The sequence below is a fragment of the Plecotus auritus genome, assembly GCF_963455305.1.
Source record: "Plecotus auritus genome assembly, chromosome: 8".
NCBI lineage: Eukaryota > Metazoa > Chordata > Mammalia > Chiroptera > Vespertilionidae > Plecotus > Plecotus auritus.
The window spans coordinates 128031920-128045098 of record NC_137782.1 but is presented as its reverse complement, the minus strand read 5'-3'; the positions used below and the strand labels follow the sequence as shown (position 1 = coordinate 128045098).

At 47.6% G+C, this 13179-nt stretch overlaps 1 protein-coding gene across 1 annotated transcript in view; it reads left to right on the top strand.

The window, feature by feature from the left end:
* HK2 (hexokinase 2) overlaps positions 1-13179 on the top strand; it is a 64527-nt gene that overhangs the window by 33255 nt on the left and 18093 nt on the right. Inside the window, exons 3-7 of the mRNA XM_080684676.1 lie at positions 4790-4938; positions 9118-9237; positions 9879-9974; positions 10786-10885; positions 11204-11387. Of these exons, the coding sequence (XP_080540802.1) occupies positions 4790-4938; positions 9118-9237; positions 9879-9974; positions 10786-10885; positions 11204-11387 (649 nt within the window). The remainder of the gene's footprint in view (positions 1-4789; positions 4939-9117; positions 9238-9878; positions 9975-10785; positions 10886-11203; positions 11388-13179) is intronic.

Genomic DNA, 13179 nt, shown 5'->3' with positions numbered 1-13179 from the left:
TGAGATAAAGTTAATAGACAAAGTGACCATCACTTAACAAATGTCAGTTTCTCGTCCATTAAAAGCACCTGCATGTTGGGCCTTCAGTCAACTAAATCTCCCTCACACCTGCCTCTGTCTCAGGGGTCCTCAAACTGTGGCCTGCGGGCCACATGCGGCCAGCCGAGGACATTTATCTGGCCCGCCGGGTGCCGCTGCCTGTCCTGCTTAGCAGCCTACTCGTCCCGGGCCCGCAGTGCGCATAGGAATTTGTTCATAGTTTTTTTTTTTTAAACTATAGTCCAGCCCTCCAACGGTCTGAGGGACAGTGAACTGGCCCTCTGTTTAAAAAGTTTGAGGACCCCTGGTTATTCTTACAATAATCCAGATTCCAGTGAGAAAGTTTGAACTCTGTCCTAGGGACAAGAGAGACAAAGACAGTGTTCTTCGCTTCGTTTTTCAAAACAGCCACTTCATAAAGTGGAAGGTGAATTTTATTTTTCAACCAAACCGATGGTGAAACCTTGCTTCCTTTACTTTAGCAGTGGTGGTGACCACATTTGGAGTAATCAGAGAGATTTAGAAAGAGGGTGAGCTAATGTAATCTTCAGAATTTCTTGGGACATAACCTAAAACCCAGAAACCAGAAATATTTTGACAACATAAAAAATAAACATTTCTGAATGGCAGAAATACCACAAACAAAATTAAAAGACAAGTATCACTGGAAAAAATAATTGCAAATATACAACCAATGAAACCATTTTCCCTAATATACAAAGAGCTCTTTTAGGTTATTAAGAAAATGATGATTTTTTTTTAAAAAAAGGGAAAAGTTGTGAATAGAAAATGCACAGAAAAAGGAATCCAAAAGGCCTTTTAATAATTCAAAATGTCTAACCTCACACAAAAGAAGGAAACCAAGTTTAAAAAAGGAGATGCCACTTAGGCCTAGGAGGTTGGCAAAGATTAATTGCTGCATAACGTCGGCCACTGGTGGGAGTGAATCCCACCTGCTGGTTTGTCTGGAAACTGGTGAGAACTTTCAGGAAGGTCATTTGGCGATATCTTCCAAATTAAAAACACATCCTTAGAACCAGAAATTCAAACTCTTTTCTTGGAATGTCAGTTAACAGCCTTCCCTGTCTTGATAAAATAAATATATCTAAGGACACCCAATAACATTAATAGTGTACTTACTGGGTGTAGAGAAGAAAAGAGATGTTTGGTTTTCATTCAGATGTTTGTATTTTGTTATTTTTAAAAAGGTAAAATTGTTTCCAAGACACAACAGCACACTTAACAACAAAGGAAGCCTTACCTCTGACCTGAGGGTCTCACATAAATCCCACATTGGACACTCAAACATTTCGTTTAACAATGAGCAAATGCAGTATGAGATGTTTTCTTAGTACATTGCCTCAAATGCCAATTGCAACCACTCAGAATGATCTCTCTGAGCCTTACTGGGTCCTCTGCCACGTGGCCTTATGCCTTCCTTTTTTTTTTTTTTTTAAATAGGCTTTTATTAATTTTGGGGAGGGAGAGGGAGAGAGAGAACCTTCAGTTGGCTGCCTCCTGCATGCCCCTTACTGGAGATTGAGCCTGCAATTCAGGCATGTGCCCTGTCTGGGAATCAGACTGGCGAACTCTTGGTGCATAGGGTGACACTCAACCAGCCAGGGAGGCCTTGTACCTTCTTAAGAAACCTGATATTGGCATGTTTTCCTGCCCCAGAGCCTTGCTCCTTCCTGTCCAGTGTGACTGTCCCAGGCCCCTAGATGCAATCCTCCTTCACGTCCCATCACACGCTCACTGTCCGCTCTGGGCTTCTGGAATGTCCCAGAAGGGTGACAGTGGAGATAGGACTTGAGCCAGGAATAGGAATAGGAGTAGGTAGGGATTGGAGGGGTTGAAAAGAACTAGGAGGGGAGCTACGTAGTCACACAAAGGAATAATAACGATGAGGGTTATTGACTTACCGTGTACCTATATATTCACATACAACATGTCCTGTATTTCATGGATGCTTCATGAACCCCAGAAGTCAGCATTGTGAGCCCCATTGTACAGGGAAGGTGACAATGCTGAGCTGGAATTCAAAACGAAGTCTGCCCACCCGTCTCTTAAGACCCAGCTCTTAGCCGCTGTCCCACGTGGGGCGAGGAGGTGAGCACTAGGAGAGGGATCTGTTGATGGCCTCGAGGAGTCACCTGAAGATTTAACTCGAGGAATCGTGGTGCTGGGCCTGCCCCCGAGATTGCGGACTTTGGAAAGAATATAGTCCTTGGCTGTGGTAGTGGTGCGTGTATTATTGTGGAGGTGGTGCTGAGGAGGAGGGATGCAGAGGAATGTCTGTTCCAGCGGATTCTGAAAAGAAAGCAAAGATGACGTTCTGACCTCGGAATGAAATTATTGGCAGTACTTTATTATTTGAGGTTTCCCTTTAGTCCATTAGAAAATACTACTGCAAAACTGCCATTCTATATATATATATATATATATATATATATATATATATATATATATATATATATATTTCAGAGAGGAAGAGAGAGAGAGAGAGACATCAGTGATGAGAGAGAATCATGGATTGGCTTCCTCCTGCATGCCCCCTACTTGGGTCTAGCCTGCAACCCGGGCATGTGCCCTTGACTGGAATCAAACCCGGGACCCTTCAGTCCGAAGGCCAACGCTCTATCCACTGAGCCAAACCAGCCAGGGCAAAAGCGCCATTTTCGATGGAGCTGCGTCTGTCCCTCCAGTGAACTGAGCTGGGATCGGGACCAGCCAGCGGGCAGCCTCGGCTGCCTCAGTCCCCCGTGGCTGCCGAGTCAGCGGGTTGCGTGTGTCCGGCTGCAGAGTGCTGATGCGGGCAGATCATCTTTGATTTTTTTTTTTTTATCCCTCATGCAACCATACATAGCGTTTCCTACAATCTGGCTGAGTCCCGCTACCTGGGGACGCTCAGAATTGGAGTGCCTGGAAGCATCGCCCATGGCCAGGCGGGGAGCAGAGTCCCCCAGGTGGGGCTGAGGTTGTCCCAGCTACTTAACAACTAGATAGTAAAGCAGGAGGGGGTTCTAGCTGCCAGGGAGGGGACAGAAAGTTTGCATGCCTGTGGAGGAATGCCCAAGTCACGGGAGCAGATTCCAGTGGCTTTTCTTGGACAGGTCACTTCAGTCTCCCCCGCAATGTTGATGTGACTTTTCAGTCTGAGAGGCTCGGGTGTGGGCATCGCGCAGTGTTTGCTGGGAGCCTGGATGGAAAGTTTCTTTTACTTATTTTGTGTGTCCCAAGTTCTTGGCCCTGTGCTGGGTACCTGAGGCACATTTTCTAGTTTTTCCCCTCACAACAACCACACCATGTCTGATGTTGCCATTTTAGAGATGAGGCAGCTGAGGCTCAGGAAGTTGCCATGGCCAAAACGTGGCCGAGTTCTGCCATAGGAATGTGGGCTCCAGTTCTGATATTCTCTGTGTATCAAACCATCTGACTACGGTTGTGTGGAGGCGAGTCCCCATGGAACCTTGGGTGGGTCATGTCCATCCCAGGGGCTGTAGGGGACGTGGGGCGTGCCCTCAGGGCGCCGGGCACACATGGCTTTTCTCAGGGCCTGAGAGTGAGCTGCCGAGGGGGGCTGGGCGCACAATAAACCCTGGGTGGTTCATTTAATCGGAGCATTTCCCCGGCCCTCCAACCTATTCCAGCGTACTTCAGTGGCAGTTTCCCATCGGGGAAGGGGTTGTGTTGACAAACATGCCAATCGGTGAATCCCAAGGAAGTAACCCTGTGTCCTTTGAGAAGATGTGCAGCAGGGAGGTGGGAGACTGGGAGCCCTCACGGTGGAGGAGGCTGCCGAGGGGGCGAGCCCAGCTCCCTCCCCCAGCCCTGGCTCTGGCCTCTGCACCTCTTCAGCACTTCCATTCTGTGCCATACAGCAGAGCAGGTCCCTGCAGCCAGCTGTATTACTGCCTGGAATCGGGGTGTTTTCTGTGTGCACTGCTTGTTTCCCAGAGGGGAGGGACTTTGCCTTCCTGGTGACACTGACTGAGGATCTTGATCCACTGCGCCTGTGGAGATTCCCTCTTCCCGTCCGCTCAGCTCTGTGGCTGGTCTGAGTGGAACAGCCCACTGGCCTGACTTGTTTTACATACTCTTGGGTCAGCCTTCTCTCACATGTGAATGAGCCTGGAATTTTTTTGAGGGGTACCTGCTTAGCTTATTTGCTAGGCCCCTTAATTCATAGCCATTTGGGCCCCAGCCCACTCCATCATGTGACCCTCTCATACATTGCTGTCACTGTATGCGAACGTTAAAAGTAAATTTGGACAGGGATCACAATTTGGCAGAACGCCCAGGGACCCCCAGGCCTGTAGCAGCATGCTGGGTATCCTGGGGGCATGAAGAACAAAATGGTAGGCAGGGACTCCTGGCGCAGGGCTGGATGGGCCCCACAAGCTCGAAGGGGACTTGGCTGGGAGCCCCTGGGAAATAGCTCTGTGACGGGGTGGGTGCCCCATCATTGGATGTGAAACTGTCTCATGGTTTATGTGAATTCTAAAAGTAACGTAAGAGTGCTTAGCATTAAGAAAAAGACTCAGTACATAAAGTTGTATAGAAAAAATTAAGACCTGTCATACACCCCATTAGCAGGGATCACTAGTATTTATGATCTCATGGGTTTTAAGGACTCCATGGATATTAAGGACTCCATTTATGGCAGGACTTGTGGGTTTTAAGTCATGGTCTCTGTGAAGCAGTTTGAGCTTGTCTTTTCCGAACTGAGAGTGGCTCTTCCTATCTGCAGAACATGGAGAGTTCCTGGCTCTGGACCTTGGAGGGACCAACTTTCGCGTGCTTCGGGTGAGAGTGACGGACAATGGGCTCCAGAAGGTGGAGATGGAGAACCAGATCTACGCCATCCCCGAGGACATCATGCGCGGCAGCGGCACGCAGGTCCGAACCTTGTCTCAGCGGCTCGGGGGCTCTGGGCCACAAAGGAGCAGACACTGCTCCTCCTCTGTGTCTGGAGGGCGGAGACCCAGGCTGGAGCTTGAATTCCCTGACCTCTCTGCATGGTGATCCCCTCCACGCCTGAAAGCGAAGTGGGACCTCCATCAGGAGAGGTGCACATGGTCTGGAGCATGTGCATGAGACCCTGGGGTCTGGATGTGTTGGAGCAGGAGGGGTTTTGAGGTCTGCTCACACATGTTGGTTGCTGAGGAAAGCCCGTTGTCAGGAGGCTGGGCCCACACTCTGGACACCTTGTTAGTGGTACCTCTGAATGGTGAGCCAGTGGAATACACAACTGTGGTTTGACACTGTCACCTGCCACTGCGGTCACTCTGAAGCACCTTTTGACTCACAGTTGTCATCATACCATCATGTGAAAATGGAACCTGCCCCTTTGCTTTTCTGGTTATTGGCTTTCTCTGTCCTTGACCATCTAAAACAGAAAGGGTTTTGTACGCAGGGATGGGAACCTGATGAGAAAATATCAAAATCAAGCTTTGGGGCATCAGCCCCAGCTGGCATCCCAGTGGGCACCATGTGTTTCCGCATGGACCCCCAAATCATGCTTAGTTAGCCTCATACCTCAGTGGCTTCTAGAGCCACGTTTTGTTCTCAGAATCCCCACAATAAAAGAAGCGGATGGAGAAGAAACGTGAAATCCAAGTAAGGATCTTCTCAGTAATAGAAAAACATGTACAAGGATGGGATTGCCATCAAGGTAGTCTTCAAACATGAACTGAACACCTACCATACATTGTACACTGATCCTTGTTGGAAATCAAAGTCCTGCCTTTTCTCCTTCAGGACTTAAAACCCAGCTGGACCACCAGCAACTGCCCCCCTCCCTCCCCCCATAGAAAGCAGTAATGTTGTGTTGAAGGGAATGAGTAACCATCAGGAGGAAGAGCTGGTACGTGATGACCTATTGTCTGAGCAAAAGCACTTTATGGATATTCTCATTCTATCCTCAAGAGCCCCATGAGGCTGGGTTCTCCTGTTATCTCCACTTTATACATATGGGATTGGGCTTTGAAAAACGAGTGACTTGGCCTTAGATCACAGAAATGGGAGGGGCCAGAGGCAAGACACAAAGCCAGATCCATGACTAGAGCCTGTGCTTTCACAACTCTGGGGGAGGAAGGGGGCTCTGTCCACTTTGTAGGCTACTTGATGAGGTCCATGAGTGGTGCTCCCTGGGTCCTGCCTACCTGTCCCTGCTTCCAGTGTAGGAGGTACACCCTGAAGGGGCTGGTGCAGACTTGAGATCCTGTGGGGTAGGCCCTTTGGGGGTTCTCCCTCTCAAAGGCTCCCCCAGGAGAGCCCTCCTACAGAGGGGGCACTCATTGCCACCACACCAGAAATATCTGGTCGATGGGTGACCGCCACAGACCAGCCATTATTTTCAGCCTCTTTAGATTTGTTAAGTGTATCTTATGGGAAGGGAAGTGAGTAGATTCTCAGGCCAATAAAGAAAAGTAAATCTTTCTAACTTCATAAAATGATGCCCTTTGAGCCTTTTTATGGCAGGAAGGTAGTAGTTCTTTCTCTCAGCATCTTATCTTCAGATCATCAGCTAACAGAAAAGGAGATAGTCTTCTAATTAAGGAAGCAGATGGTCTCCTCTTCCCCACTTGTTGTAGGTTCTTCCAACTCAGCACTGTCCAATAGAACTTTTCGCAACAGTGGAACTGTTCCTTATCATCTTGCGCAATACGGTAGCCACGAGCCACCTGTGACACTGAGCACTTGAAATGTGGCTAGCATGACTGAGGAAGTGGATTTTTAACCAGTTAACTGCCATGCGTCCAAAATGGAAACCATCCTTGTGTCTATAGATGCTTATGGAGTACAAAGGGTTAATTTTTGAAATTCTAATTCATTGAAATAGCCAATGATGGTTCGTGGCTGCTATACTGGGCAGCACATTATTTAATGCCTCTTCACTGCCTCTCTCTCTGTTCTGCCTCCCTTGTTGGCAGGGCAGTTGGAAAGGGGACAGTGAGTAGGGCTGGGTGAGGGGAATCCATTTTGTTTTTACGTCTTCTAAAGCTCCCCTAGCTCTGATGATTGGCCTCATCTCTTTGCACAGCTTCTATAGCTTTCTCTCTCTCTCTCTTTTTTTTTTTTAAATAAAGACTATTTGTATTAAAGATCATTTTGACTAGAGTACCAGGAAGAAGGTGCTGGGAGTTTGTTTAACCATATCATAAATTTTGTCTCTGATTGACTGTCCAACAAAAGAACAGAACTTTCTGAATAGCTATCTAGAAACCCTATTTACATATTAAAATACTTGACCTCTGCTCAAGGGAGTTGGCACTTATGAGGTGAACCTCTTAGTGAGAGGGCCCTGTCTTTGCTCCTGAGTGTGTTTTGGTTCAGACTCAGCTGAAGTGACTTGCAGTTGATCAGACGGAGACAGGATCCGTGCAGGAAGTTCAGTTAGAGCTGGCTACCTTCTAGATAAGTGTGGCCTTGTCTTCATGGATCCCTCCCACTGAGATATACCAGCTATCCACCTAGCCTGTCACCTGGATGTCTTTAGTTTCTTTACAAATGCAAATACTTTTGTGGTTTAGTGCAGTGGTTCTCTAACCACTGCTTCAGGATCAGCTGGAGGGCCCTAGAATTTGCATGGGCGGTGATAATACTGCTGGTTGCAAACCATACTTTGGGAACAGCTTGTTCAGTGGAATCTTCCTGACTTCTGTCTGGGGAGGAAAAGGTTATTCTCCTTTATCCCCTTAGCTTTTAGATTTTGTCATCTTTGTCAACCTGGCCCTTGGAATCTGCTCAGTCTCTTTGGCCTCTGCTTACTTTTTGTACCAGAATACCCTGGCCTCAGCCTCTAAGCATCTGGAGGGGTCACCAACTTCTTTTTGAGGATGCTGAGTAGGCAAGAAGGAAGCCATGGGACTTTGAGCTTTGGGACTGATCGAAAACCTGGGCAATTGTCAATACAGGTTTTTCTTAAGTTTAGGATTTTTCCTAGGTGCTGCCAGTCCTGCTTAGCATAGTCATGGTTGTGAGGCTGCCCATCCACAAAATCCTATTTATTCTTCAGTGCCTTTCACGGGCTCATTGGATGTTCCATTTTTTTTTTTTCCTTTTTTCTTTTGGAGAGGAAGGGCGAGGGAGAGAGAGATAGAAACATCAATGATGAGAGAGAATCATTGAGTGGCTGCCTCCTGCACGCCCCACAATGGGAATGGAGCCCACAACCTGGCCATGTGCCCTTGACTGGAATCGAACCCAGGACCTGTCAGTCCGCAGGCCAGCGCTCAATCCACTGAGCCAAACTGGCTAGGGTAGATATTCCACTGTTTTAGAAAGCAAAGATAATTTGTTTGAATTGCCCCCAAGAAATGAGTTTTCTAGAATGGAGACAAAATATAAAACTTACTTGTTATTTATTTTTATTGATTTCAGAGAGGAAGGGAGAGGAAGAGAGAGATAGAAACATCAATGATGAGAGAGAATCACCGACTAGCTGCCTCTTGCACGCCCCCAGCCCGCAACCCGGGCATGCATCCTTGATGGAATTGAACCCAGGACCCTTCAGTCTGCAGGCCAACGCTCTATCCACTGAGCCAAACTGACTGGGGCAAAAGTTACTTGTTTTTGTTAGGTCTCCTCATAGGATGCCAACAGAGAATGTCCTACCCACTCTCCCAATCAGGGGAGACAGGGATGTTAAAATGCTTGTTAGCACTGTGATGGGCTTCCCTTTTTGGTAAGGCATTCGGCTGTGCATCAATGTCAAGGGGGGTTCTGACAAGGCCACCAAAGGATGTTCTGTTTCTAGGACATGCAATGCCTTTCTGATTAGCTCTGGCTGTGCTTTCCCCTGCCTCATGGGATTATTTTGATAGTGGTATGGATAAGTGGTTGAAGTGGAAGACAGTACTTAATAAGCACTAACTAGTGTTAAGCCCTTATGTGTATTGCCTCATTTAATCCTTTTGGTTAGCATCCCTGTGCTATAGACTGAGAAAATAGATTTCACAGGGGATGCATACCTTGCATGCATTCAGCTAGTTCCTTTCAGAGCCCAAAGTGTGTGCTCTTAATCGCTGTGCCATTTTGCCTCCCTGCTCATCTTCGTGTGTCATGTACCCTTAGCTGTTTGACCACATTGCCGAATGCCTGGCTAACTTCATGGATAAGCTACAAATCAAAGACAAGAAGCTCCCCTTGGGCTTTACGTTCTCATTCCCCTGCATCCAAACGAAACTAGATGAGGTGAGTAAAATGAGCTCTTCAGACACTTCTGTTGTTTCATTCTTTGGGCTGGGAGGATGAGGAAGAATTCTGAGCCAAGTGCTGCTATGGTGTTGGAGGTGGCTCTGATAGTTGTGTGGACGAGGTTTGTATCTTGAGAGTTCTGAGCTACTGAGTGTGTGTGTGTAGGTGTGTGTGTTGTGGGGGATGGTGAAGAAGTAGCAGAGAAGGGGGATCTTTACCCTCAAAGGACAGTGCACAACCCCACATACACTGCACATTATCCTTATCCCTTTTAGGGACATAGGAGTGAGAAATTAGTCAGGAACTCCTTTGATCTAAAGTGTTGTGATACATATCTTTGAAAGAAAGATGCCTGGGGAGTTGGATTAGAGGTTGCAATACCTTATTTTGGCAGTTCTATAGCCTGCCCTTTTCAGTTTTGGGGGCAGTTGATCATGAAGAAATAATTTAATTTTCTTACTGGGTCTTTGATGGGCTTCTTACAGGCTTCTTCCTACGCTAGTTAGGAAGCAATATACACATTCAAGCATGGCAATCGTTTAGTTAGCCCCATGGCAGAGGGCTCTACTAATGGTTGTTTGAGGAGTGTGGTCTGAGTTTTGTAAGGAATTAATGTTCAATCCTTGGTTCTTTTCCAGAGTTTCCTGGTCTCATGGACCAAGGGGTTCAAGTCCAGTGGTGTGGAAGGCAAAGACGTGGTTACTCTGATCCGGAAGGCCATCCAGAGGAGAGGGGTGAGTAAGGGTGGCGGGGATGGGGAGGCAGGACTTAAGGTTCTTTTGAGTCCACTCTGAAGCCTTCCCTAGTCTGTTCTCAACACAGTATGAGGACCTTTGTGATTCTTAGGTGAGGTTTTCTTTCTTCTTCCTTGCTATGTTTACTCAATAATGTATATTTTTTTCCAGTATTATTGAAATATAATTGACATACAGCTCTGTATCAGTTTAAGATGCACCACATAATGATTTCACACACATATATTGTAAAACAATTACTACCCCAAGAATCTTATAAATGATCAGATATCTTTGGGGTTAAGATTATCATGATGGATAAAAATCTTAGCCATGGTACAAGAAGATCCCTTTAGTACTTAACCTGAAAAAGACTTGACCATCATTTTCAAGAAAGAAAGTTGGGATGCTATTGGCATTAGGGTGGAATGTGGCAGAGAAAGGACAAGATAAAGGTCACAGAAAGATATGACTTCCTGGAAGGGAGTGAGGGAGAGAGAGGTAAAGGAAAAGAAGAAAGAGGAGAAGATGACAATGATGACATGACGGGCTATTCTTAGTGCAGGGATGGCTTTGAACTAGACCACAGGGCTGGTGTTGGGAAGTCCTTCAGGATGGGGAGTGAGATGCAGCTGTTAGACTAGATCTGGACCTGATTTCCAGATATAACTTTCTTTGGTTTTGAGTAGGGTTAATCAGGAGGAGGTCCTGTTACTCTTGAGCTGTGTGTCTTGCTACTCTTTTTCTCCATCTTCACATATGTGACCTTTCTGTGATGGTGAAGATCAGATCTCTCCTTTCCCCTCTGCAGGACTTTGATATTGATATTGTGGCTGTGGTGAATGACACAGTTGGGACCATGATGACCTGTGGTTATGATGACCAGAACTGCGAGATTGGTCTCATTGTGGGTACGTGAGCACTGGGTGTGAGGGCTGATATTGGCCAATGGAGTGGGGTGTGGGCTGGAAAGGGAGGAGGGGGTCATGGCCTGGATATCCCTTTGTACTTCATTTTGGAAGATAATGGTATAGTCACTTTGGAGGGCTGAGCCAGTACTAGTGGAGTTGGGGGGGTTAATGGAGTGGACCATGTTGGAATGGCCCAGTAGTCTGCTCTCAGGAATGCCAGCCACCCTGGGCAGTATCAGGATGGTGGGGCAAGTGGGAGATGGGTGCTGGGCAGAGGACCGTGTGGGTATGCACTGAGCAGTCTCTTGTTTTGGACAGGCACGGGCAGCAATGCCTGCTACATGGAAGAGATGCGCCATATTGACATGGTGGAAGGCGATGAGGGGCGGATGTGCATCAACATGGAATGGGGGGCCTTTGGGGATGACGGCGTGCTCGATGACATCCGTACTGAGTTTGACCAGGAGATCGACATGGGCTCCCTGAACCCCGGGAAGCAACTGTGAGCAGAGGGCTTGGGGAGTGGTCTCAGGAGTTAGGTTGGGGGCTCGCCAGGCTAGGTGGTGGTTCTCATTTTTGCTTTACAGTCATATCCCTCAAAGGTTGCCAAGGTGCCCATTGGTCATGGGAATTTGTGCTCATTACACACATTGTGACTGTAAATTTCTGAGGGGGCTCTAAAAAAGTCAGAGCAGGCAGACACACCAGGTAATAATGTGCTTTATCCTTCAGAACAGTAGTTTCACAAAGTCATATTCTGAATCTAAGTGTGTGGCCCTGCTCTTTCTTTCCACCTTCAATTTGCAAGTTGCCCTTAGAAATAGTTTGTGAGCCACATAGAAAGGTGTTCAGATGGCCAAGATTTGGGTCTGTGAAAACTCCTTTTGTAGCTCCCACCCCGTCACTGCCCAGACGACGGCGAGGCTGTGATAGGTGGCTCCTAATGACTGGCTGAGGCTCTGACTTAGAGCTCCGGTAGAGCTGCCTCTGAGCTCAGCTGGACCCCATGGGAGTCCCAGGGCCTCTCACCCCAGCAGTACCCAGACCCAAGGCCTCCTTGGCCACCTTCCCTCGATCTGTGGCCGAGCAGGGGCCCTGGGGTGAACTAACTGGAGGAAGGACTCCATTTGGACCCTGAATATTACACTCTCCAGCCTGGCCAGACATGGTATTTAGTTACTTTTGACTCTTACAAAACCTTATTTCACTCTCAAACATTTTCCAAATGTCCCTTAAAGATCTTGAAATAGGGGTTGCTGCAAGCTTCGCAGGCAATTACAAAACCTCTTGAGCAGTTCAGGCTCTCTCTGGTCTGGTTGCTGGGACTGACAGGAAAGCTTGTAGTGCTGATCTCTGCTGGGAGAGGAAAATCCAACCCTATAAACCAGCTCAACAGTGGGGGCCTTTTTCTTAACAGGGAGAGCCCTTGCTTCATCAAGGACGCAGGATTTATTTAAGTCACAAGCTTTCCCACAGGTTGAAACGAGAGTCCATTTACTTGTAGCTTTCACAGGAACAACCTGGCTATGTCTGCCATGGCTGGTGAGGAATTTATGGACTGAAAAGTCATTCATTGCCTGCCTCCATTGACGAGACAACCCACGCCATTCCTAGGAGCTATGTGCCCTTTGAAGTGTTAGAAGACAGAATTGCCAGCCTGGCCTTGGCATCCCACCCCTGGCTCAGCCTTAGACAAATCAAATCAAAGTCTGGGAAGACATATCCCAGTGTCAGCTGTGGTAGTCCCAAAGTTATTTTTGGGCTTGAGGAGAAACTTTGACTCTTTATATGTCTCCAAATAAATATTTTTCAAACATTGATGGAAACAAAGTGTTTTTAAAAACTGGAATTAAAAACTTTAAAAAACTGCCCACGCTTCAGAACCCCACTGCCAGCCCCCCTCTTCCCCCCGCCCCCCCCCCATCATCTCCCACAGGACCACCTCTTTAGAGAAGTCGACACACACGAGTTCCTTGCTCTTGAAGCCGGTCTGCCTCCCAGGCAGTTGGCTGTGCTGGCTCTCAAACATTTCAAATGCACCCTCTGTTTAAGCAGTTTAGCCAGCTCGTCACTTAGCTCCAATTCTGCCATACTTGACCTTGGGTCTTGAGCAAGTCTCTTCCTGAGGGCCCAACTTCCTCTCTTGTAGACAGCACCAGGAGACATCGGAGCCCCTTCCCCAGCCCTGCTGTGGGCCTCCTCAGTGAAGCCTGGCCCAGTTAGTGCCTGCAGGCCCCGAGGGCCTCCTCTCCCTAGCACCCAGATCCTTTCTAAGATATCTAGAAAGGGCCTTC